The sequence below is a fragment of the Cyprinodon tularosa genome, unplaced genomic scaffold (assembly GCF_016077235.1).
Source record: "Cyprinodon tularosa strain WSP-4 unplaced genomic scaffold, ASM1607723v1 ctg42, whole genome shotgun sequence".
NCBI lineage: Eukaryota > Metazoa > Chordata > Actinopteri > Cyprinodontiformes > Cyprinodontidae > Cyprinodon > Cyprinodon tularosa.
The window spans coordinates 1,709,064-1,735,522 of record NW_024039141.1 but is presented as its reverse complement, the minus strand read 5'-3'; the positions used below and the strand labels follow the sequence as shown (position 1 = coordinate 1,735,522).

Below are 26,459 nucleotides of genomic sequence, written 5' to 3'. Positions count from 1 at the left end.
AAGTTTGCTGTTGCAGAAAAATTCAATTATTCCTAAATATTAAAAACCAAGATTGAATTAACTCCTTGATTAGACTTGATCAGTAATTTGAATTAAACATTTGCATTTAGATTAAATAGGCAGGCGTGAACATTTTAGTTGCATATTACTCGATAATTCAACATCAAATCTGTGCTTTAAAAATTTCGGATTAGAAAGTGCATAGTTATTATTGTTTAAGAAAAAAATGACTGATATTTAGTAGTAGAGACAAAACTTAAGATTTATATAAATACAATATTCACCTCCAAAATATTTGTACACTCAGATAGATAGAGGGTATTATCTGTTTCTTAATATAGCTTGATCCTGAAAACCTTAAATAAAAAAGAAATATTTCAATTTGGTTCATTTCTTTTACAACAAACTCTCATTGGTAGAAAGTAAGTCCACAACCTTACTTACTGATTCCTTGTCACTGCAACAGAAATCATCAGTCTACACCAAGAACTGGTAACCCCAGAGGCAACATCATTCCTCGAATTCTGACAGCTGGTTCCTTGTCAGAGTGTGAGAGATCTACTGCGAGGATAAAGGATGGTTTCTACTCAATTTTTCTACAATCACTCTTATTACACATTTTTTTCCTTCTTCCTGTAAACCGGCTTTATTCTTTTCTTTTTAAACTAAATAGTTGTCATTTATATCTGAGAATTATAACCAAACCAAAGTAATTTTTCCATCCTTTCTGAGATATCGTTAGTTTTCCTTATTCTGTACAGCTTAAGATTTCTATTCCATTCTGAATTTCTCCTTTAAAAAATCAATAACCCCAAGTTTGGTCTAAACTTTGGCAACTTTTGGCTATAATTGCTTCTAAAAAATAACAAGGCTGCAGTGAGGGCCAGGGAGAGTAATTTATTGCTAAGGTGCAAAAAAAAAAAAAAAAAAAAAAGATGAGATTGGCCAATTACAACGATGTCACAAAGCCTGGTTGGAGTTCGGATTGGCAATGCCTACAAGAGATGAATGGTGTTCCAATGAATAACTCATTTATGTCTTTAATAGCAGCTTTGCAGAGAAATGGTTGGCGGTGGGAGGAGGTATGTGTACAGAACTCTTTGCACTTCATCAATCTGAAGCAAACAATCTGGCCAAACTCTGTAAAAAACAGCTTATTGGAAAGAATCTTGTTTAAAGAAACTATAACTTTAAAGTTTTCCATTAAAATACTCTGATGTACTGTTGCATTAAGACATTTACATAATTCTAACTGATTAGCACAATAGCACAAATCTAATTAACATTTCCTGTGAGATAGTCATCGGTGTATGAATACAGTTTTAGGAAGTAATTGTACCAGATTTATTATAAAAATAGCCTCTTTTCCCTGTTGAAAATTTCTCTATTGCACTATTTATAGCTGCTGATGTCCTCTTTGTTTTCTACACTCAACTCTTAATTAAAATAAAATTTGAAAAGTGAGCAGAGCAGGATTTTTGAAAAGCAAACTGAAAAATAAAAGCTTAATATCGTTTTAACCTTCCACCAATGAAAATCTGACTCCCAGTTGTTATTTTTGTCCCTTCTCCTGCTATTTCTGTACTATGAAGCGACCGGATGGAAAGTATAAGAGTACTTCCTGAGCCTGACACCCATCACCTTAATAATCACTCCAGAGGCCCTTAATGGCTGCTTGGAAGTGAACCTCCTCACACTCAACATGCTGAGTGTTTTCTGAAGACAGCGGGATTCCCTGTGTTGGTATACAGAAGGTGACCTTTTGCAGATTGGGGCTTTTTTGGGAGGTTGCAGGAAACTTTTGCCTGACCTGTTGAGATTTGAAGGTAAAAAGGAAAGAAAAGCTTCACCTATGATGAGGGGGGGGGGGGGGGGGGGGGGGGAATTACTTATTAGGTTTCTTGTAGATATACCAGAGTGAAAGGAGAGGAATATAATTTGTTCTTGTAAAAATAAAACAACAAATATGAACCATGTATTATTTCCTCTAACTTTCTGACCCACTTTTTTCTTGTCACTTTCCTGAAAATTTCAACAAAACACGTACATGTTTGTGGCTTAAGGGGTAAATACCCCAGCTAGGTGCTTTCATTTAGAAGTTTCTACCTCTTGACAGGGTGAAGGAGAAGGATTACTCCTTCTTGCCAAGCGATCCTCTTGAGGCGTCATTTAGAGAATGATAAGAACACCTTTCTCTCCTACTTAATCCGGGCTTGTGCGAGAGGAGAGGTGTGGCTCAGGGTCAGGGGAGAAGGGCTGATATGGAGGTTTCAATCTGCCTGCTTTGCTTATTCATCTTTCAGTCAGGGTGACACTCATCAGATCGGCACCCTCTTGACAACATTCTCGTGTCATTAATACTCAGCCGGCAAAGCTGCCACCCTCCTCACGGGGAGCAGCTGACACAGGCCAACCCTGCAGCGCACAAGACCGGTAACCTTTAATAAGTTCATGTGATTTTCATAGGGGGAACTCAATTTACCTAATTTTCTCCTTGAAGCTCTTGAACAGAGTTGTTTCATCAGAGCAGGTCTTTGCTTCCGATTCAAATATATGCATTATTTTATACGGCAGGAAAACAGCTGTAGTCATCAGTCAGGCTGGACATCGGGTGATGAGGTGACTCTCTGTGAAATGGATTTCCCTCTTGCCGCTGCGTTTGCAAGACAAGCCCTTTTTGTGCTGCAAGGGCATACTGGCCTCATTTGGGAGTTAACAAGCATGTAAACTATGCTTCTCTGGAGGCAGTGGAAGATTAAGAAATATTTGGTCAGCAACATCAGAACGTACTCCCTGATTTGCTGTATGTATTCTCAATCAGGGCCGGTTCTAGCCCTTTGGTTGCCCTAGGCGAGATTGAGTTTTGCGCCCCCCCCCCCCACCACTTTTGCCGTGCGAAATACCAGTACTGTTTTCAGCATCTGTTTAGTGCTTCATTGAGTTGTGTTTACAGTTCCACAAAGAGTGCTGTGCGGTGAATTGTGCCTACAGTTGTGCAAAGTGTGTGTTACAAAATTGCAAATTGAGTGCAAAGCAGTGTTTGTTCTTTTAGTTTTGTGAACTCAGTGAGTGGATTTGCTATAAATATTAATAGTTTTAGAAATTGTGCTATAAGAATCAAGGTTGTGTTTAAGCATTCAGAAAAAAACTGTAACTTAGCATGGAGTGATGCATAGACAAATACCAGAATAGGTTTCAGTACCTTTTCTTTTTATTATTTTAAATAATTTATTACACTCTCAAAGTTAGGACTGTGCAAAAACACTTTTAACCATCTGTAAGGACACTTAGGTAAAGTATAACTAAAAAACTGGATTGAATCATTGAATGAATTTATTTCAGACAATTAACAAATTTAACACACATTAAACAAATATTAAATAAATCAATTTCAGAAATTACCAAATGACAATAAAAAATAATAAATTTAAGAAATTCTTCAACCAAGGACTACATAAAAAAGTAATTGATAAACATTAAATTAAATTTTCTGTTCCAGTTCAATTAAATCATTTGAACATAAATAGAAATGAGATAAACAAAATTTTCCTCTAAATAAAATATATCAGGTATATTTACCCTGATTTCTGACATTGATTAGTGATTAAAGAAAGGATTAACCCTCTACAAACAAAAGTGCTTTTATGAATACCATTACAAAATTAAAAGTTTGAAGTTGTTGTTTTTTTTTTGTTCACATATTCTATGATGAACAGCCATAACTTCATATATTTTGATGATTATTTGTACATCCCTTTTGAATACTCAATGCAGATAATCACTACAAAATATTTTATTTATATTAGTATCTTCTACCCATTCTCAAGCTAATAATATAGCACATAATTCTGAGAAAAAAATGATGTAAACATTAGGGATGGGGATTGTTAATATTTATTGATATCGATACCTTTATCGATACTCCTTATCGATCCGAGTCTTTATCGATACCACTATCGATACTTTTCTGTTATTTGGTGGAAAGACGATGCAACAAAATTTTATTAACAGAACTGGTATTGCTTCTATTGCTTAACAAGTGAGCATAACAAAAACGTTTCTAGCCTTCAATAAACATTGCTAATGTAATAGGCCACTTCGAAATAACATAAAACTAACTAGAATATATTTTCACAATTGTTGGTTAATGTATTGTCTACTGTCACTTTTCATCATGATTTTAGTGATTAGGAAAATATTTAACAAATAAATAATTGTATTTTAAATTAAATGTAATTTTTAATAAATGTTGGCATCAGTAGTTTAATTATATATAGAGCAATATACAACTGTATTACTCATGTTTCTCGCCAAAAACAAAATTTCCCGTTTTCTTTACGTTACACTTGAACGCATCATGATAACCTAATAGAGCTTGGTCGTCATGACGTAAGCGCTTCGCGTCGCCGCCATGTTGAATGCGTCTTTTACCGCGGCTCAGACTACTGCCTATGACTACCGCGTACTGTACTCCCTCTCAGCCGTGTTTTAATTTGATTAATTTCACCTTAACTTGATTTCAACCATGGTAAACCGTTGCTGTATTGCGGGCTGTAACAGCGCAACACGTGATCACCATGGGAAAAACATAGAAAATGGGTTAACTTTCCACCGCTTTCCTGACTGGAGGCGTAACCATGGAGACCAAGCTTTCAGAGATAAAGAGTCGTCGGCTAGCTTGGATCGCGGCTATAAGACGACCGGACATAACTTTCCACAGTATTCCAATGTCATTGAGAGTGTGTTCCCTGCATTTTCATTCTGGTAAGTTAAAGATGCACGGTTTTATTTTATAGCCTACATTGTTTATTTCCTTCAAAGTTGGGATCTTTTACGGGAAAATAATAAAAACGGCAGCGGGAAAATGCTCAAATACGCGAGAAACCCGGAGGGTTGGCAGTTAACGTTACTAACTACACCTTTTAAACACATAGCAGCTAGTTAAAAGTAGATTAAATGCGTGAGTGGTTGTTAGCACTAGCGGTTAGCAGTTGCTAAACTAGCAGGTTCCAGAGCCCGTCTGATCACAGCTTACCTTCGTATGGATTACTGTGTTCCCACTGTTTGCTGGCTTTATGATGTGCAGCTCCTGAACCCATCCATTCATGAACTGCACATGAGACTCCAAGGACTTGTAGCTTCGGAACTGTTTTGAAGTATAGGCGCTCACTCATCGGTGCTCCACTCATTGCTGGAACTTCATATGGATCCAAATGATTAATAATGCTGATTTTGTCAACATACCGGTCCCTGGCTTCTCTATTTAATGTGTCCCGGTAAATTTCAGTTCCTTTTCGGGATTTTAACATCTTTTTTCTCTCTACTTCTGTCTCTTCTTTCAACAACAACGTTGTGTCAGAGCTATGTTTACGTTTGCTGCGACGTCCCACAATGCAACGTGGATCCCGAGCCCTATTGTCATTTTACTGAGCCAATCTGAACACATCATCACGCAGCACGTCTGAAACTTTATTTACTTTTCAAGCTAACTAGCTTGTATGCTTCCGATTACAAGACGGATTTCACAATTAATATTTTTAACTGACCGGACAAGCTACAAAGTCTGTGTGCGCTTACCAGTGGTACTCTGAGTGGATGATTAAGACGAGCCGACTGCGGCAGCAGCTGGAGGAGGAGGAGTCTTTTCCGTTCAGCCATCCTCGAGTCGCGAGCTAAGTTAACTGCCAGACTTCACTTGTTTTACTTTTAATACACTATATTGCCAAAAGTATTTGCTCACCCATCCAAATTATTGGAATCAGGTGTTCCAATCACTTCCATGGCCACAGGTGTATAAATTCAAGCACCTAGGCATGCAGACTGTTTTTACAAACATTTGTGAAAGAATGGGTCGCTCTCAGGAGCTCAGTGAATTCCAGCGTGGAACTGTGATAGGATGCCACCTGTGCAACAAATCCAGTCGTGAAATTTCCTCGCTCCTAAATATTCCACAGTCAACTGTCAGCTGTATTATAAGAAAATGGAAGTGTTTGGGAACGACAGCAACTCAGCCACGAAGAGGTAGGCCACGTAAACTGACGGAGCGGGGTCAGCGGATGCTGACGCGCATAGTGCGAAGAGGTCGCCAACTTTCTGCAGAGTCAATCACTACAGACCTCCAAACTTCATGTGGCCTTCAGATTAGCTCAAGAACAGTGCGCAGAGAGCTTCATGGAATGGGTTTCCATGGTCGAGCAGCTGCATCCAAGCCATACATCACCAAGTGCAATGCAAAGCGTCGGATGCGGTGGTGTAAAGCACGCCGCCACTGGACTCTAGAGCAGTGGAGACGCGTTCTCTGGAGTGACGAATCGCGCTTCTCCATCTGGCAATCTGATGGACGGGTCTGGGTTTGGCGGTTGCCAGGAGAACGGTACTTGTCTGACTGCATTGTGCCAAGTGTAAAGTTTGGTGGAGGGGGGATTATGGTGTGAGGTTGTTTTTCAGGAGCTGGGCTTGGCCCCTTAGTTCCAGTGAAAGGAACTCTGAATGCTTCAGCATACCAAGACATTTTGGACAATTCCATGCTCCCAACTTTGTGGGAACAGTTTGGAGCTGGCCCCTTCCTCTTCCAACATGACTGTGCACCAGTGCACAAAGCAAGGTCCATAAAGACATGGATGACAGAGTCTGGTGTGGATGAACTTGACTGGCCTGCACAGAGTCCTGACCTCAACCCGATAGAACACCTTTGGGATGAATTAGAGCGGAGACTGAGAGCCAGGCCTTCTCGTCCAACATCAGTGTGCGACCTCACAAATGCGCTTCTGGAAGAATGGTCAAAAATTCCCATAAACACACTCCTAAACCTTGTGGACAGCCTTCCCAGAAGAGTTGAAGCTGTTCTAGCTGCAAAGGGTGGACCGACGTCATATTGAACCCTATGGATTAGGAACGGGATGTCACTTAAGCTCATATGTGAGTCAAGGCAGGTGAGCAAATACTTTTGGCAATATAGTGTATCTGTTTGCTTACAATTTCATTCCAAAATATTGGTGTACATGCTGCAGTGATTGACGTCACGACTTCCGGGTTGGAGGGCGCTTGAAAAGTGATCAGAATCTTTTCCGATTTTCTCTTAAATGTGAAAAAATAAATAAAAAAACGGTGGTATATTTATTTGTTCATATTTTGCTATTTATATATACTTAAGGTTAAGTCAAACTGACGGACGCTTCATAACTGGTTTAATTCGCTTTTTTTTCTAATTCTATGATTAATGGGAAGTAAGCCTAAAGGCGACGCTATAGAGGGCGCCCCCAACACATTTGTCGCCCTAGGCAATTGCCTAGCTCGCCTATAGCAATCGCCGGCCCTGTTCTCAATCAACATGCATTTACCTTTAATGAATTAAACATGTCTTTATTTTTATACAGAAAATCAGGTACCTCGCCTGAGTTTTATTTATTTCAAAGTCTTACCTTGAAAATGTTATTGCACCTGGGCCATGCAGCACCTGAAGCACTTCTAGGTAATTCAAAATGCTCAGTCCCACAGCGTTCTGCTGTGTTACAGATAAACAACCTACAGTAATGAAAAGACTTATGAGATGCAGTATCTTTTTGTTAGACTCAGACAGCTCTGATGTGAAATACTGCTTTCTTTGTGTGTAAAAGTAAATCTCATGCATTTTGACTCAGGGTACACTTCAGGTTGCTCTGAAATAGTGTTCGGGAACAAGACAGCTTTGGGTCACTTTATGCAATAACTAAAAAAAACTAATGCTTTTCCCCCCTCTTACAACTGAAAATAAATATTGACAGACATTTAATAGAAAGAGGCATAACTCTCCCCATTGGACAAAAGATTAGATAAACCTTTCCTATTTTTAAAACTGTATGAATCATTGAGAGATTTTTAAACAATCCTCAGAAGTTGTGGTCACATTTTTAACCTGGAAAGACCCATAAGAAGACAAGGAGGCAATTAGAAATTTTATTGACATGAATTAATAGAAAAGTTTTTGGCGCTCAGACAACTGTATAAGACATAGAGTTGAGTATTGCTAGTGGTGATAGTATGGGTAGATATATGAGAATGGAGATGTCTTCCCCCAAGGGTCTAGACACTGGTGGTAGAGTGGAAGATGAAAAAGTAGGGGGTACACTGGAAAAATGATCTAGAAATAAGTAACAATGTCTTAAATTAAGTGCATTTACCCTTATTTTGAGCAGGCAAATGAGATAGTTTGCAAATGGGATAAGTTTTTTTCACTCTTAGTATAAGATAATTAGATAATATGCACTGGAAAAAAGACAACGCATTTGTTTTTTCTTATTTTAAATGTAAATAGTCTTGTTCCATTGGCGAAATGTCTAATTTTCCTCCTCAATTAAAGAAAAAAATGCAATTATTTTAAGAAAAAATGACTTCTGTAGATTTCATTTTTTGCAGTGTAGACCAGAGTAGTGAATGGGGTGGAGGTGGGTGACAGTTGGTTGGAGGCAGGAACCCAACCCTGATGATGTGGCTTATGATGGAGAGAATTAAATGCATTCTGCTGTTGAGCAGGCTTGGAGAATGACAGAGGTAGATCACGATGATGTTGCAGTCTGGATGAGCAGGTAAGGCTTGCCAGAATCTTCCAGATTGAAAATACATCTGGGATTTAAGTCTTTAAATGTTATTGGTGTCAAACATGTGAGCTTTCCTCATTAAAGCTTCTCTCCTTTTCCTACCGACTGAACAACTGCAGCACACCTTCCCAACTCTGTCACCAACCTTGCAATGATACTTTGGTTTATTTTAAGGACAGACTTGTACCAAAACTTCATACTGGCGCCTGATGCCTTAATATCTCTACATATTCTCCTTTCTTGATTTATTTTGCATAAAAAATAATCCTGCATACCCAACTCCTTACAGAAATGCACTCTTTCCGTCTTCACTCCTACTTCTATAATACTCATTATTATCTCACACTTAAATGTTAGGTGTATCAGACATCAGTGCATGCCTTTGAAAACCTTATCCCTGAGATTAATTTTAAACTCTGTTTTGGCTTTTTATATTGCTTTTGCAGTGATGATCTTTTCCTGGCTGTCGGTATAGGGCCCGTTTCACTGTGAATAATGACACTTACTAGCAGTTAATGTCAGCTTCTTCACATGGTCTTGTGATTTTGTTCATTTCTGGTACATGCAACGGGTAAAATAAGTTTTGAACATGACCCAATTTTTCTCAGTAAATATATTTCTAGAGGAGCTATTTGCATGATATACTCTCCAGGTGTCGGTAATAATCCATGCAATCCACACATACAAATAAACCAAACCATAGAAGTTCAGAAAATAAGTTATGTGTAATAATGTCGAATGGCACAAGGGAAAAAGTATTGAACACGTGAAGAAAGGGAGGTGCAAAAAGGCATAGAAAGCCGAGACACAAGCCGAAATGTCTCAGTAATTAGAAAGCAATCCAGCTCATTGTCAGTGCAAATTAATACCAGCTGGTTCAGTCCCAAATGAGACCCTCGTAACCTTATTGTTGAAAATACTGGTGGCATTGGTTACAAAGGGATTTCTAAACTTCTGAAGGTTCCAGTTAGCACTATTGGTTCCATAATCTGGAAGTGGAAAGAACATCACCTCTCTCTCTGCTCCTTGCAAGATTTCTGACAGTAAAATTAAATAGTTAAAAGAGTTGTCCAAGAGCCAAAGATCACTTGTTGAAAGCTTCAGAAACACCTACTGTAGAATTAGCAGGTACAAATGTTCCAAACTGACAGACTTTAAATAATTGAAGGGAAGATTAATGGAAAAATGAGACATCCTTGCCAAAAATCCGCTGCCATCTACCAGGATGATGAAAATAAAACCTGGATGGACATTTCAGCAAGACAATGACCCCAAACTCACTGCAAAGGAAACTACTGCTAAAAAGCTGCTAGAATGGCCCAGCCAATCACCTGATTTGAATGCAATAGAAAATCTATGACTGAATACCAGAGTTCATAGAAGAAGCCCACGAAACCTTCAAGATATGTTGAGGTGAGTCTGAAAGCTCTTAGCCTAAACCTCTAAACCTCACATACCAGCTCAGGCTTCTTTGTAACCAGAGAGGTGACATTCCACCAGGCACTTCCTCCATCTCCAGCCCTGGCTCCAGAATGAGGCCCTGGTGACCTTTATTAATGTGTCTCATCATAAGGGGTCTTTAGATTGCACTTCTTTTGGCACCTCACCTAGAACCTGTCTGACTTGGGTGATGCCGCTTTGGGCATAAAAAGCCCCTGACAGCCTAAAGGTCAATTTATACTTCTGACACATAGTCTCTGCAACCATCGTTGTGCACCTCACAAAAATCCTGACTACACGTCGGATGGTCGCAAACCTGCACAGATCTCAAGCAGAAGTGCGCAGACAAAAAGCAGCTGTGATTGGTCCTTGGTATGCCTTTTTGGCTGTCTGTGTGGTCGTCCTTCTCGATTCGGTTTCGGGGTGCACAATTTTAAATATCAGAGGAGTAACAAAAATAATGGATAACCATGATGAAAGGTTGATCGAGGAGGTTCGGAAGTACAACCACTTGTACAACGCCTCAGAAATGTTGTTTTGGAAAATAAATATTTCCGCTGGTGCCGCCGAAGAAGTTCTCGCAAGTTCTCGAATGGGCTCCCCCTTGCGCTTTGGCGGGAAACTGCTGTGCGTCCCTAGAAATTCCAGACCGACGTTGCAGAAGCATACAAGCAAAATTGGTTCGCGACTAGACGCAAGCGACATCTGATGTGTGCAGTTGCAGAAGTATAATTTGCCCTTAACTTCTATCATTAGGAAGCTCAAACCCCTCCACCACAGTAAGGTGGCAACCTAAAAGTTTGACAAAAAGCTGAAATTGTAATTTGGTACCGATGATTGTATATACTGTAATCCTTATCTTATTTTTTCTTGTCGTTATTTGGTTTTGTTCTTGTCCTTATCTTATTTTATTCTTATATCTTATTTGTACTTACAATCTTATTTTGGTCTCTTCTGTAAACGGTTGCACTGCAAGAAAAGAACTTCCAGCAAGGGATTAATAAAGTAATTTTGATTCTGATTCTTCAAAACTTTTTGGGAGGATAAAACTTTCCTTTCTAGATTTTTTTTTTAGTTCTTTTGCTTTAAAGGTACACTATGCAACCGGTGTTGATTTTCCAGCGAGGCTCCCCCCAGAGGGCGAAAGTAAAAGTGCACTGTCGTAAATATGCTCAGCTGCTCTCCTGGTTTCTCCGTCAAGCCAGGCGCGGTTGTTTTGAGCTTAGCAGACAGGCGAACGCAACGAATGACTAACACAGTGAAAGTATGAACATGCACACAGAGAGAGAGAAACCATTCCAATGTTACTTACAATCGCATCAGCAGAAACCTGAGGTCCGTGTCAGTCTTGCAGCCTTCTTTTTCTTTTAGCTCTCGCCATTCGGAAAAAGCTTGCCCGATGTTCAGCCGTGTACGACTCCTCTCTCTGTCCGGAGCCCTTTTCCTCTTTCTTGCCTGCTCCCACATGGGCTTTCGCTGTTTTCATGCTGGTTCCGCCATGATAACTGCACAAAGATCGCCACTGTGCTAGCAACGAGCATGCTTTTAACTGGGGGCGTTTAGCAGTCTCGCCGTAAAGCAAGACCGACTCTCGCGAGACTTCTGAGCCTGTGAGTGCGGGCCGAGGGCTCCTGCAATTGCAAGTGCGGTATTTCCCCCACAGACCACCAGGGTGGTCTGTGGGGGAAATACCTTTGTTCAACCTGAAATGACTCATTTAATCATCCAAAACGTTATGGAACACATTAATTAACTGAAAAAAGTTGCATAGTGTGCCTTTAAAAATGATGGAACAAATTTCCCTCCATAGGTATTGTATTCAATGAATACCAACAATTCTTTTTCTGATATCTTGGCTGATTTCCTTTTTTTCCCATGACATTAGCAAAGGATAAAGTTTGCCTAAGGTATTTCCTTAAACTGCATCCAAAGCCTTTTCCCAGTTAACTAAAATGTTGTGCATTAAAAGCTTACAAAATCATTGCAGCTTCTATTTTTTTCCTAAATTGCAGAAAGGCACATTAAACGAATGTAAAATTCTGTATTTGAAGGAAATAATGCATCTCACCAAACAAATCCTCTGGCATTGAGTCAATATCAGACAAGGAGAATAATAAGACCATATTGTTTTTGCAGTTTATGTAAATGTCTGGCCTTAACTGTAAGCTGTCAGAGTATATCTAACATGATCAAAACACTGTTTTGAGGCACGTTAATGAGTCGGTTAAGACGCTATAAATAAACACACAAAACAACATCAATACTGGAAAATAAACTCAGTGACATTTCATCTGAGTTCGTCAGAGAGCTTTGCTTTCAGTCCACTTCATGTCCTATTTTCCTGCCAATTAGAGCCTTTATAATCTACAGGCACTCGTAACCCGTTAAAACCGTTCTCTCTTGGGTGTGATGAGGACAAACCTCGCTGTTGTCATTGTTGGATGGAGAGGGGGGAGATTTGGGGGATACCCCATGAGACATGCTCTGTGCTGAGCTCAACTCCATCTCTGTGTTATTTATAAGGAGTGCAGACATACAGCCTCAGTCTGGCTTCAGAACTAGCCCCAGTCTGTTAATGTGCAGGAAATCAGATCTCTCAGACAGGCTGCATGGAGCTGAGAGAAACACATTACAATCAATAGCTTCCCTGAAAAGATAGTAAAGTGAACACACCCACTTGTTTAAAGAGAAAACAAGAATATTAGTCTTTTCAGCCTAGGATTTAAATCTGGACGTTAACTATCTGCTCATTTGATTGAAAAAAATTTAAAACATTTAATTTTCTTAAATTATAATTAATAAATTATACCATAAACTCATTAGAAAAGAAGCAGCAGTGTGCAGAATTATTTACCTAAAAAGTGAGCTTTTCCACAAGTCTCTGTGAGCCGGTCCGGAGCTGTTTTAGTTACCATTTATTCGAAAGAGCCTTAAATATTATTTTGTAAAAACAAAATAACTCCTTAAAATATCCTAAGGATTTATCTTGGGCTCAATCTTATTCTTTAACTTTACGGAACGAGTTGTGAAAGAGACTTACTGCTTACAAATTAAATGCAGTATAGAGGTGGGTGGAGTATCCAAAGATTTTACTCAAGTTTACTACTTTGATATTTGTTTAAAATTAGTGCATCTTCCCCCATTGAAAGACTCAAATAATAATAAAAAAGTACATGGCAAAATGGCTACTCAATTGCTGAATAATTGTAGGCGTATAACATAACAGTTATGACAGAATGTGACAGTTATAGCATATTCTGTTATTTTAATGCATAAAAATGAATAGAAATAGATAACATATTCATAAAATAACAAACTCAGGGAAAAAACGCTTTTCCTAATAAGTTTCTTTAACATAAACTTAGAAAACCAAAGGATAAAAAACTTCCAGTGACAATATTAACTGTTTACTGAATTTTTACCTGATATCCAAAAGACCAAGTTACTCTTGGTGAGTTTAGGAGCCAAAATTTTAGCCCAGTAAGAGTAACTATGCACTCCCAGGAATATTACTGAAATAAAAGTGAAATGTACAATGGAGTACATTTTCTTCCTTAAAGTTGCTCAAGTAAACCCACTTCTAATATGCTTTATTACTTTAATGGACTCTTAAAAACTCCCTACTTAGGCTGCATCCCTTACCTCTAGCCTACATCTTCAAATCAAAGGAAAAAAAAGATAAATAACAGGAAAAGTGAGTGATGGGATGTCATCCCTCTCATTGCTCATTCAGGCTTGAACATCAAGCCCCAACCTCAGGCCTGCTGTACAGAGTGATGTACATCGAGAGCCTTTTGACCAGCTCTTTGTCTGACTCGTCACCCAAAACCTGTTTGCCATAGAATACCTTATAAGGAGCATTTACCCCTCTGATAACATGATCTGGGATCATTCAGGCACTGAACTACTCCAACAGGTTAAGGTGGTTGTTCAAGCTTGGGTTAAAGTGGCTTGGGAGAGGGAAGTACAGACATTTCTCCTGATACAGCTGCCCTCACAGCCTGGTACTTGGAAAAATGCAAAGTGAAGTTTCCGTAAATCAGATACATTGCTGTTCAATGTAAAACTTTTTTTTGTGTGTCTGCTTTATTCTTAATTTACTTAAAGAAATTTCAACACCTGGTTTAAATCTAAGGTAAAGTAAATATCTCCAGTTATTAAAACAGACCTTTTCTTCTGCTCCACATATGTGAAAAATGCTAAATATTATCACCAATCTGAGGAGTTTTTATTCTTTTAAGGCAGGCCCAAAGTCGGTCCTGGAGGGCCGCTGTTCTGCAGGTTTTAGAGGTTTCCCTGCTTCAGTGCAACTGATTTCCATCCATAACTGATTCACAGGCCTCTGCTGAACTGCAATCATCAGAATCAGCTGAGCTGAAGCAGAGAAACCTCTGAAACCTGCAGGAAAGTGGCCTTCGAGGACCGACTTTGGGAATAGCTGTTTTAAGGTTACCATTGCTGTGCTCTGAGAAGGAGAAAAAAATAAGTAACTGATATTTAACCCGTCATTATCAATGTATTGGATCAAATTTTAGCTGTCATGGTTTGGGAATTCTCATATATCTGTAATTGTGTTGCCTCTCCTTTTTCCATTGTTTTATTTTCTGCAGTTTTTTTCAGATTTAAAGCTGTTTTAGTTCATGCTGCATCAGTACCAGGACTTTCTATGGGAATAGATGCTGTATCCCTTCTCGGCTAAATAAAAGCTTTTTAATTATTGATATGTTTTGCATAAGATTTGTTTGGAGCAATCTGCCTTCCAAATACAGGAAGCAGTGACTAAAGAAGGATTTGCAGTTTCCTTATCAGCTCTTGTCATTTCTTTCTTTGTGGGCCTTACTTATAGAAAGTCTGGCAGCTGCTCAGCACTTGTGACTATTGATAATTGTAGGAACAGAGAGAGATGTCAGATTGTATAAAAAATTGCTTCATTTGGCGTTCCCTAACAATGATTTGCATAAAAAAAAAAACTAATAGCTGTGAAAATCTCATTAAGATCCAAGATTAAAGCTAAAATTATTGCTCTTGGGACTTTTTCCCTCTGAAATGACATAACACAAAACTTTTCTCTTTTAATAAGTGGTTCCGCATTAGTAAAACAAGACCTCGAGCTACCTTTGTCTTAATGCCTTGCTAATTACTGGTTCTTCTGCCTGGCCTGGAATTTTTTTCAGTTGCTATTATTGGGTGTTGGCTTGTTTCCTAATCGGGTTGCCCCTCTGGACTACAGCATCCATCCATTTAGAAACAATACTCTGCCTCCGCCTCCTTCTGATTCTCCTTTACTAAAGCGCCTGCATCCATTTGCCCATTTGCGCTGCTCATCTGCTGCCGGATTCAGCTAGATTCATTTTCTGCGGAGGGAAATTGGTGTGCTGATTGGCCTCTTTGCTCATGGATTAGCCATTAAAAAGCTGTTAGTGACTCTCTGACTATATCAGCTCTATGCAATCATCGCAGCAGAGATAAGGTCATTATTACAGTCTGTGCAGAGAGGTTAAAATCTCCTTTGAACTCTCCTTGTTTTAAATTGGTGTATATGTCTGAGGAAGGCAATGGACAAATAATCACCCCACCCCTGAGATGTCCCTGCTATTGAGTTTGTATCGTCTTATTATAAGAAGCATTGAGGTCTTCAGAGTTTGCTTTCTTTTTTCTGTTTGCATACAGTTGGTAGATTTAGTTTTACCATGGCGCATATTCAGCTGAAAGCAGATTTTAGTGATCTTGGTTATTTTGGGAGAAGGAAGACAGTGCCAGTGTCGTTTCTTGAGCTCTTCACAAGCCAGCAGGCAGCACTGTACAATACAGTATTTCTGCTTCGTAATTAGCTGTGTAGGAGGAAGTGAGATGAAATGAGGGGAAGGTAGAAAAAAAAGAGAAAAAGGCTCCTGAAATCTTTTGTTAGTACCGATTTATCCAAACACCAAGAGACCAGGGCACCCTCAGGGTCAGCTGCAGAAAGCGTGCACTTTTACTATGCCCTGATATTTGTTAACCATCTTTTTCTATTTTTTTTTTCTTCCCTCAGCACCTCCCTAAAGGTAGAAAGCACATTACCCTCAGCTTATGTGACTGACTGATCCGAAACAAAGCTAATAGGCCTACGTTTTGGTGGTGAGGCTATAGGTCTAATTAGAAACTGTGACAGCAGAGCAGATTGCACTGGGTCTGAGGCGAGGTTTGCCATAGCAAATAAGAAAAGGTCTTTCTGCAAGCAGTGCTGAGCTGTTTAAGCTCTCTGGGGGTGGGGGTGGGGGGGCAATTTGCACAGCCTGGTGGCTTTTTTGTTTTGCTATAAACATTAAATGTCAGAGAAACCTCATGTTCAAACCACCGGTCCCTTATACCTGCACATACCGACATTCCATTTCTTTCTACCAACATGACAATAGTGATTTAAAGATTCTATCCCTTTTATTCTTTAATTTATAAAGCAGCTAACATCCAGTCCCAGAGAAGCACTATCAGGCAACTTTTAGCTGTATGTCCTGTTGTGCAATTTCACAGATTTGATTATGATTTCATTAAAAAACTGTAACTAGAGGTCATAGTTAATTGATAATTTTTTTCATCTCAAATTTTCTTCTTCGAAGAGGGATGCTGTCCGTTTTTCCAGCAAAATGGACCACAGTTCTGGAGATTGCACCAGATTGTAATGTGCAGTCTGGTTTTAAAGGGGTCGCAGGGGGCGTGGTTCAGGAAGTGATATCACAAAGATGGGCTGGTGAAAACACAGCCGCAACCTGATCACTAACAGTCAGGTTGTATTTCTGATCAGTAACACTTTCCTGTGCAGAAAATCCCTTCATCTGATTTAGAACCTGCTAGAACTTTAGGCCCAGTTTAAAGTCTTCTGCAGCCTATAACAAGTTTTCTTCCAATTTGTTTCTGCATTAATTTTCTTGTATCATACCAATAACTCTGTCAAGCTTTGATGTAACCTCTAAAGAATTGCATCCCCACCTGATGATGCTGCCACCATCATGTTTCATCATGATTAGTGTTGCACCGATACCGATACCAGTATCGGACGGGGCCCCGATACTGCCCTAAAATGGTGGTATTGGTATCGGCGAGTACCAACAAATAGGGCTCCGATACCATTTTGAGAGCCATAAGTTTATTCAACTATTGTCACTCACTCCTGGTAGGCAATAAAAAGTTCTACTGGATTCACTTTGTATTAGATTTTTTCCTGCTTCACAAAGGTAGGCAGCAGCTTGACAAAGCTATGATGGCAATTATTTTACATTATTATGGTATCGGTATCGGCCAATACTGTACAGCCAGGTATCGGGTATCATCATGATACCAGTGTAGTTAGTGTGAGGTTTGTCCCCCACCACACATAGTATTGTAATGATTCTGTGTTTTGTTTTATTGGGGTCCATATGGTTATGTGTTTTCTGTTCCCTTCCTTATGTGTTTCCTTTGCCTGACTCTGCTGGCTCATGCGATAGGCCTGTTGGTTCGCGTGGGGGGGGAGCTGGGAGAGCAGCGGTTCCAAGACCGGAAGTGTTAAGCGGGTTGAGAAGGCTAACTAGAGAGCTATCGTTGTTGGTGTATATGCTAGCCATGTTGTGAGGGGCGTGAGCTGTGGCCTCAGAAATAACAGCTCGTTTTGCTTAATAAACCTGTTGACGGCAATAGCTCGGCGTAACTGGCATCATTACACTGGTGTCAGAAGTAAACCATACGTGACCGGAACTACGGGACTGTGAGTTGTTTCTGCGCGCTAGCACCGTTAGCCGCTACGTTAGCGTCATGGACGGCGCGTTTTCCAACATTGGACTCAAGACAGAAGGGGAAGAAGAAGGTGAGGCTTGGAACGCGGAGCTGCAAAGGCTGGATAGAGCAAGAGCTTCTCTGCGTGGTTTCACAGTCGGGATGGCTGCTGAAGCGGGCCTGGCTGCCGGCGGGAAACCGCGGCCTGCAACGCTGTCGGCACCGGCGGAAGACTACGCCGGATATTATGGCGGGGGCGGCGGAAATAATGACGGCGGCGAACATAACATTGCTGTACCGCTGAAAACGCCCAAGTACACCGGTAGGTCGAACTGGGAGGCCTTCCATGCGCAGTTTGAACTGCTGGCTCAGGCAGGAAGATGGACATTAGAGCATAAAGCTTTGCAGCTAGCTCTCTGCTTACAAGATGATGCACTGGATTGCCTGTTGCTGTTGGGGTCGGAGGACAGGAAGGACTACAATGCTTTGGTTGGAGCACTAAAGAGGCGGTTTGGACAATGTGTACAGCCTGATGTCTTTAAAAATAAACTGTCCACCAGGAACAGGCTGGCAGGTGAACCTCTGCGAGTGTTAGCTAATGACATTGAGAGCCTTACACGCAGAGCGTATGCACACATGCCCTCAAGTGTACAGAATGAACTGGCAAAGGATCAGTTTATTCGAGCTCTGTCTCCCCCGGAGCTACGGATGCAAGTTCAGCTCATACACCCAGCCTCCCTACAGGAGGCGCTAGATTTAGCAATGGAGAGGTAGTGCCTCTGTGGAGCAACTGCAGGAGGTGATCAGAGCGGACAACCTCCAGCTTGCAGGGCTGCAAAACCGACACAACTGGACCAGGAGAAGCCTGCGTGGGTTTCAGAACTAACTGAGCTGGTTCGAGCAGTCTCCCTGCAGTCAGCACAGGGCTCATCTGCAACCCCTGCCCTGTGTTGGGGCTGTGGTCAACCGGGACATCTCCTCAGACGATGTCCTAAAGCATCCAGGAAGCAGGGAAACGACACAGGGGCCGCAGAGGGGAGGCGTCGCGGACCCCAGCTGTAGCCTCCACGTCTGAATCACCGTCTGACAGCCTCCGACAGCGCGGTCAGGGAACCCAGGCCCCAACGGCCCCAGGACTGGATGACTGCCACAGGGGGGTGGCCGTGGTTCCAGTGGTTGGCCGCACATGTGTCGGCGACTTTTGCTACGTCCCTGTCACGGTGGAAGGAGTCTCCTGCACTGCTCTGATTGACACTGGGTCCACAGTAACACTGGTGAGGCCCGATGTAGTGTCGGACTGGGCCCGGATTCAGCCCACTACGGTACAGCTGCGCACAGTTACCGGGGACATGGCACCTATGTTAGGGAGGGGGGCATTGACTGTGACTGTGGGGGGCAGATCCATCACCCATCCAGTGTGGGTAGCAGAGGTGCAAGACAGGTGTATCTTGGGGCTGGATTTCTTAAGGGCTGCAGGGTGCCAGCTGGACTTGGGAGGGGGGACATGGAAGTTTAAGGAAGGGCCCCTAATCCAGCTCGGTTCCACAGTCCCAGATCCAGTCTCACTGGGGCCTACAGCCTGTCAGTCAATGCTTCAGGGTGCAACAGAAGATGCATCACTGGACGTGGTGCGGAAGATCTGGGCAGAGAACTGTAGGGGTTTGGATACCCAACAACAAAAGCAACTGTGGCAGCTGCTCGTGGACTTTAAAGACAGCTTTGCCTTAAACGATGACCAGGTGGGGCGGACTCAGCTAGTGGAGCATGACATCTTGACGGGGGACGCCCCACCAATTAAATGTCGGCCCCGTCGTCTCCCCCTGGCCCGGCAAGACGCATGTGACAAGGCCGTGTTAAGTTTGTTGCAAACGGGCATTATTGAGCCGTCTGAGAGCCCCTGGGCAGCGGCTGTAGTCATGGTGCCCAAAAAGAATGGGGAGTGGCGCCTTTGTGTGGACTACAGGCCGCTGAACGGGGTGACAAAAAAAGACTCGTACCCGTTGCCTAGGGTGGACGAGTCGCTGGATCTGGTGTCTGGTTCCAGCTGGTTTTCCTCCCTGGATCTCCGCAGCGGCTATTATCAGGTTCCCCTCTCAGAGGGTGCCCGACCAAAGACTGCTTTTTGTACAGGGCGGGGACTGTGGCAGTTCAAAGTCCTCTCATTCGGACTGTGTAATGCACCAGCCACCTTTTCCAGGTTGATGGACCGGGTGTTGGCTGACATTCCCCGCCAAGAATGTCTAGTATATCTGGATGATATACTGGTCCACGGCACCTCTTTTGCAGCAGCCTTGGGCTCCCTTCGTCGGGTGCTGGAAAGAATTAGAGCCGCAGGCCTGAAGCTCAACCCAGATAAATGTCATTTCATGCAGCAGGAGGTGACATTTCTGGGCCACCAGATTGGGAGAGAGGGCATCAGCACCATGGTGGAGAAAGTGAAGATGGTGACAGATTGGCCCATTCCCACTACGCAGAGGGATCTTAAGAGTTTCCTGGGGTTAGCCTCTTATTACAGGAGGTTCGTGCGAGGATTTGCAAGCATAGCAGCCCCACTTTTCCAACTCCTCCAGAAGAACCAGGAGTATGCGTGGACAGAACAGTGCCAGGGGGCATTCGACTGCCTGCGGCAGGCTCTGACTGGAGCCCCAGTACTTGCTCCAGCTGACCCCACCCTCCCCTTCATTCTCGACACCGATGCAAGTGGATTGGGGGTCGGGGGCGTCCTTGCCCAGGTGAGCCCCGAAGGAGAAAGAGTGGTGGGTTACTTCAGCAGGGCCTTTAACAAGGCAGAAAAACGTTACTGTGTTACAAGGCGGGAGCTGCTGGCGGTGATACTTTCGCTGCGGCATTTTAAGTACTACCTCTGCGGCCTGCCTTTCACTTTAAGGACCGATCACTCTGCTCTCCAGTGGCTGATGTCCTTTAAAGAACCCGAAGGCCAAGTGGCCCGGTGGCTGGAAGAGCTGCAAACCTTCAATTTTACGGTTGTCCATAGGGCTGGAACTAAGCATGCTAATGCTGACGCTCTCTCCAGGCGGCCCTGCGCTATGGAGGGATGCAGTTACTGTGACCGGAGGGAGAGGTTGGAGGAGGAGCAGCTGAACCTGAGCCAGCCAGTATCGTGTCAGAGTGGCTTGGTTTCCTGCAGAGAGCTGCAGGCTGTGGACACCGATACCTGGAGGCAGCAGCAGGACCAGGATCCCGACATCCAGCCCGTGGTGCAGTGGTTGGAGAGACAGCTAAAGCCGCCATGGGAGGAGGTTGCCGGGCTTTCGCTAGCAACCAAAGGCCTGTGGTCCAAGTTTGAGGTGCTGCGCCTGGAGGAGGGGGTGCTGCAGAGGGCATGGAAGGAGCCTGCCACAGGAGAGGAGAGATGGCAGATCGTAGTCCCCAAAGGCCTGCAGGAGGTTGTCCTGCAAGCGATGCACGGAACCGCAGGGTCTGGACATTTTGGGGTCACAAAGACTCTCCGCCGCCTCCGGCAGGGTTTTTACTGGGGTCGGTGCAGGAGGGATGTAGAGGACTTCTGTCGTCACTGTGACCCCTGCACAGCCCGGAAGGGACCTCCAGGCCAGTCACATGCCCAGCTGCAACAGTTCGTAGTAGGGGCCCCTATGGAGAGGGTGGCGGTGGATGTCATGGGCCCACTACCACGCTCTGACAAAGGAAACCGCTATGTTCTGTCGGCTATTGACTATTTTACAAAATGGCCAGAGGCCTATGCCATCCCCGACCAGGAAGCAGAGACAGTGGCAGATGCCTTGGTAGGAGGGTTGATTAGCAGGTTTGGGGTACCGGACATTATTCACAGTGACCAGGGCAGAAATTTTGAGTCACGGGTGTTTTCTGTCATGTGCAGCCGTCTTGGCATTCAGAAAACAAGGACGACACCACTACGTCCCCAGAGTGACGGCCTGGTGGAAAGACTCCACCGCACCTTGGGACAGCAGCTGGCCATTCTCACAGCGGAGCATCAGCGGGACTGGGACGAGCACCTCCCACTGGTGCTGATGGCATGCCGCTCAGCTGTGCAGGACTCCACAGCCTGCACACCATCGCTCCTCATGTTGGGGAGGGAGCTGCGCACGCCAGCTGACCTATCTTTCGGGCGCCCCCCGGATGCGCCTGCTGCTCCAGCTGGTCCTGAGTATGCTAGAAAGATCCAGGACAGGTTGGAGACGGCACACGCGTTCGCTCGGAGGCAGCAGGAGGAAGCTGGTGTGCGTCAAAAAAGGAACTATGATGTGAGGGCAAAGGGCCGACACTTTACCCCAGGGGAACTGGTCTGGGTTTACAACCCCCAGAGGAAGAAGGGCCGCTGCCCAAAGTTGGACAGTAAGTGGGTTGGTCCCTGCCGGGTGTTGGAGCGTATGGGGGAGGTCGTCTACAGGGTGCAGATGTCCCTGAACAGGAGGAAACTAGCGCTGCACAGAGACAGACTGGCCCCCTACCGAAGCGGGGCTGCTCCACAGGCCCTGGGAAACCATCAGTTGGGGGTGGCAGTATCGCCATCAGCCTCCAAAGAAGCCACACAGCTGCTGCCGAGTGACGTCCCTGCGGTGCAGTCTGAAACATCGCAGGGGGGCCGCCTACGGCGGGCTAGAAGGGCCCCAAGACGGTTCGATGATTTTGTTTGTTCCCTCGTGGGCGAGGAACTCTGTAGTGGGGGGGTAGTGTAATGATTCTGTGTTTTGTTTTATTGGGGTCCATATGGTTATGTGTTTTCTGTTCCCTTCCTTATGTGTTTCCTTTGCCTGACTCTGCTGGCTCATGCGATAGGCCTGTTGGTTCGCGTGGGGGGGGAGCTGGGAGAGCAGCGGTTCCAAGACCGGAAGTGTTAAGCGGGTTGAGAAGGCTAACTAGAGAGCTATCGTTGTTGGTGTATATGCTAGCCATGTTGTGAGGGGCGTGAGCTGTGGCCTCAGAAATAACAGCTCGTTTTGCTTAATAAACCTGTTGACGGCAATAGCTCGGCGTAACTGGCATCATTACAGTATCTTGGATGTACAGTGTAGCCCTTCAAAGTAAAAAGTCAAACAATCAGAGTAAGAAAAAAAAAAGCTGGTAAGCGTTTTCAGGAAGGGTTTGATTGCTGTAGTGACAACCTAAATGTGTGCTTGTATTAAGGAGTATAAAGATCTTTATTTTGACTTTTTATTAACTAAAATAAAACTGGGTCAAGTAAAAGATTGCACTCAATCTCTCATCCTTTAAGAATCAACCAATCCAAAAAAAAAACTTACTGGTTAATTGAAGTAATTACAGTCATGTAAGGGAAAAACTTTGGCTGAACTGTGAGTCAGAAGAAAGAATTCTGCTGTTTGTGAATCACAGGTTGGCTTTTACCCCTACCTAACGTGGCTAATTGCAAATGAAACTTCTTATGGCTTCCTTCATTCTCACTATCATAGAATCCAGATCCTTTTAGATTAATATATTCCTTGCTTGGTCTGCCAGTTTGGGTAGGCGGCTATACTTAGTAGGTTCTCTTTCTTAGATTTTTTTGTTTCTTTAACTTCAAAACAACAACAACCTAATTTTCAACCTCATTTAAAATACAAATGTTTTAATGGGCATGAATACTTTCTCTATGCAGCAGTCATATTAAAAGTATTCCATAGACACTTTTTTCAGCATTTAAATGAGAAATGTTTTGTGCATTTTATCTTAGGTGGGCCCTCCAGGTGGTCATCCTCTCACTGTGACTGCTGCTGCAAGAGCCACAAAAGTGAGCGTGAGGGCGAGAGCGGCACCTCCTTCAACGACCTCTCCACTTCCTGCTCCGAGACCCAGTCAGAGGCCAGTTCCCCTCAGGGCACCGTGATCCGTGGACCCGTAAGCCGTCAGTCCAAAATCCAGACGCTGGACCGACCTGTGCCCAAAGGCCCAGCCCTCATGCTGCAGCAGCAGGCAGAGATGCGCCGCAAGACGGACATGCTCCGTGTGAGAACCTTCGGGGTGCGGGAGCGAGATGCAGCCAAGAGGAAAGCGCACAAGGAGAAGATGACCCCAGAGCAGGAGCTGGAGAAATGCATTCAGGACTTCCGGCGCATTAGGATTCCTGACCGCTTCCCAGAGAGGAAGTATATGTGGCAATCTGAGCTCCTAAGAAAGTACAGACTCTAAAAAAAAAAGTGAGAAAATAAAGAAGTAAAGACAGAGAGATGGTGCTAGAGTGTCAAGTCACTACCGATAAAGAGCATAGTCAATACACTCCACACTGTAAGCACATACTGTACCAGAAAATTTTATCCTGCCAGGCTGGATTTAAAAAGCACACAAAATACAAAGCAGTGTGTTATATATCTGTAACCTTTGCACAGTGTTGTGTACGATATGCACAAGTATAAACAGACTCAGACTTATTCAAAACATCCTTTTCTGTAGAGAGAAGAAAGAAAGTTATACTCCAGGTCATAAAATCACTGACAACAAAGCGACCTCAGGGGAAACATCGTTTTACTTCACCATCCAACCACATTTTGCATGTGCAGCTGCCCACAATGGCTGCTTTTTAAAGCGGATGTACTCCGATGGTGCTGTGAGCGAGAAACGGATTGTCACTATACTCCACTGATAACACAGGAACACATACACCCCCCCTACACACACACAATATTAAGTATGCTTTTGGTAACAGCACTGCATGTTATCTCACCCTTAGCATAAATATGCAATATCAAACAAAATCTCAGTTTATTAATTTATCTCATAGGTAAAAAAAAAGGTGTTGGTGCGCAAGACTGACTGCTGACTGTACTGAGGGAAGCACTGCCTTCATCTGTTTGTACTACTTTTTGTCTGATGTTGTCATTATGTGTAGGTGAGAAGATTCTGTGTAGGTAGAGCAAATGATAATGGAGACCTATGGGTTTGCTGATTGTAAATGTGCTAAAAGACTAAATAAATGGGTCACAATTCTGTCTTATTATGTGAACCCTTTTTGTTTCTTTTTTTTAAAAAGAGTTTCAAATATCATTATGGCAGAAATTAGAGGCTCAATGGTTGTCAGGGGAGGTGCAAACCTGATGATTTTAGAAACCTAATTTAGATGTAAGTTAAGTATACACAAGAAAGGAAACGAATAGTGCCTTTTTATTATAAACAGACATGCTTAAATAAGGTTGTTAGATTTAGATCTGAAGTGCAGAAAGAAACAACAGCCTGTAGAATAATGTTAGACCTACAGCACAGCTAACGTCTACCGGAAGTTAGAAAAGCAGCTTTTTGAAATCTTTAGGCCTTTTTAACATTCCCAAACTATTTATCTGACAATTTAGGCAGTTTGGTTTAATATTTATTTTTAGAAAATTGTTGTCAAGTTCTGGAGGACATATATTTCACCAACAGCTACATCAGAATTAGGACATCAGGTCATTGTAAGAAGTTGCATTTGCTTGTTTATACATGACAACAAAAAAGCCGAAGATAACGATAAAGATAAAGATAACGAAAGCCGTTTTCTTGTAATATCGAGATGATTGGTGTGTAACAAAACTGATTACATCCTTCAATACCACAACATCAGGAGAGAATTTATAAGTCTTGGCAGCCTGTGTGTAATTCTGTAAATAATCCTATGTTTAACTTTTAGGTAACGAGACGACATTGTTGGTTTGGTGATTTGCTTCCACTTCTGATTCATTAATTCAATTCAATTCAGTTTATTTATATAGCGCCAAATTCACAACCCATGTCATCTCAAGGCACTTTACAGTTCAACCAGATCAAACAGTCAAATTGATTCAAAGTGTTCTATCTAAGGAAAACCAGTTGATTGCATTGACTCATTGACTCAAATACAATCCCTCACACTAAGCATGCTTGTAGCGACAGTGGAGAGGAAAAACTCCCTTTTAACAGGAAGAAACCTCCAGCAGAACCAGGTTCAGTGTGAGCAGCCATCTGCCGAGGCCGACTGGGGTTCAAGGAGACAGAAGCAGAGATACAAAAAGTGACTGTAAAAGGCGGCCCCTTCCAGGAAACACACAGCCAGGTAGATGAGCTCAGAGCCAACTCCCATGCCAGAGGACGAAGAGAGCACATCCACTCAGTCACGGTCAGAGAAACAGGACTACACTGGAAAACAGGCCGATCTCCAACATCTATAAACAAGGGTGTTGGTGGAAGCAGCACAGCTGATGTTTCTTTCCAGGATGGCGTCACAGCCAAACAGGAACAGACAAGGCAAAGCTACTCTGAGGAAAAGCAGAGAGAGCAGAACATTAGAGATTGAACTAACAGATTCTGCAGAATAGGAGAATAGAGAGAGAATGAAGCAGAATGATGAAATGGGGGTCCCTATGTCCTTCAGAAATCTAAGCCTATAGCAGCATAACTATAGAGATAGCTCAGGATAACCTGAGCCACCCTAAAAATAAGCTTTATCAAAAAGGAAAGTTTTAAGCCTAGCCTTAAAAGTAGACAGGGTGTCTGCCTCACGGACTAAAACTGGTAGTTGGTTCCACAGGAGAGGAGCCTGATAACTAAAAGATCTGCCTCCCATTCTATTTTTAGAAATTCTAGGAACCACTAGTAAACCTGCAGATTGAGAGCGAAGTGCTCTGTTAGGAACATCAGGAAGAATCAGATCTCTGATATCAGATGGAGCTTGGCCATTTAAGGCTTTATATGTGAGAAGGAGGATTTTAAATTCTAAATTCTCTTCATTAGCAATCAGACCTGTGCGGTGTTCTGTCACTGGGTGTTTTATGA

General features: G+C 42.9%; 1 protein-coding gene across 1 annotated transcript in view; it reads left to right on the top strand.

Annotated features, from left to right (window-relative positions):
* The window catches only part of LOC119792533 (BTB/POZ domain-containing protein KCTD16-like), a 37,094-nt gene extending 12,422 nt beyond the window's left edge, over nucleotides 1–24,672 (top strand). The window contains exon 2 of the mRNA XM_038299201.1: nucleotides 23,416–24,672. Within this exon, the coding sequence (XP_038155129.1) occupies nucleotides 23,416–23,870 (455 nt within the window). The 3' untranslated portion in view covers nucleotides 23,871–24,672. The remainder of the gene's footprint in view (nucleotides 1–23,415) is intronic.
* The last annotated feature ends 1,787 nt before the right edge of the window (nucleotides 24,673–26,459 follow it).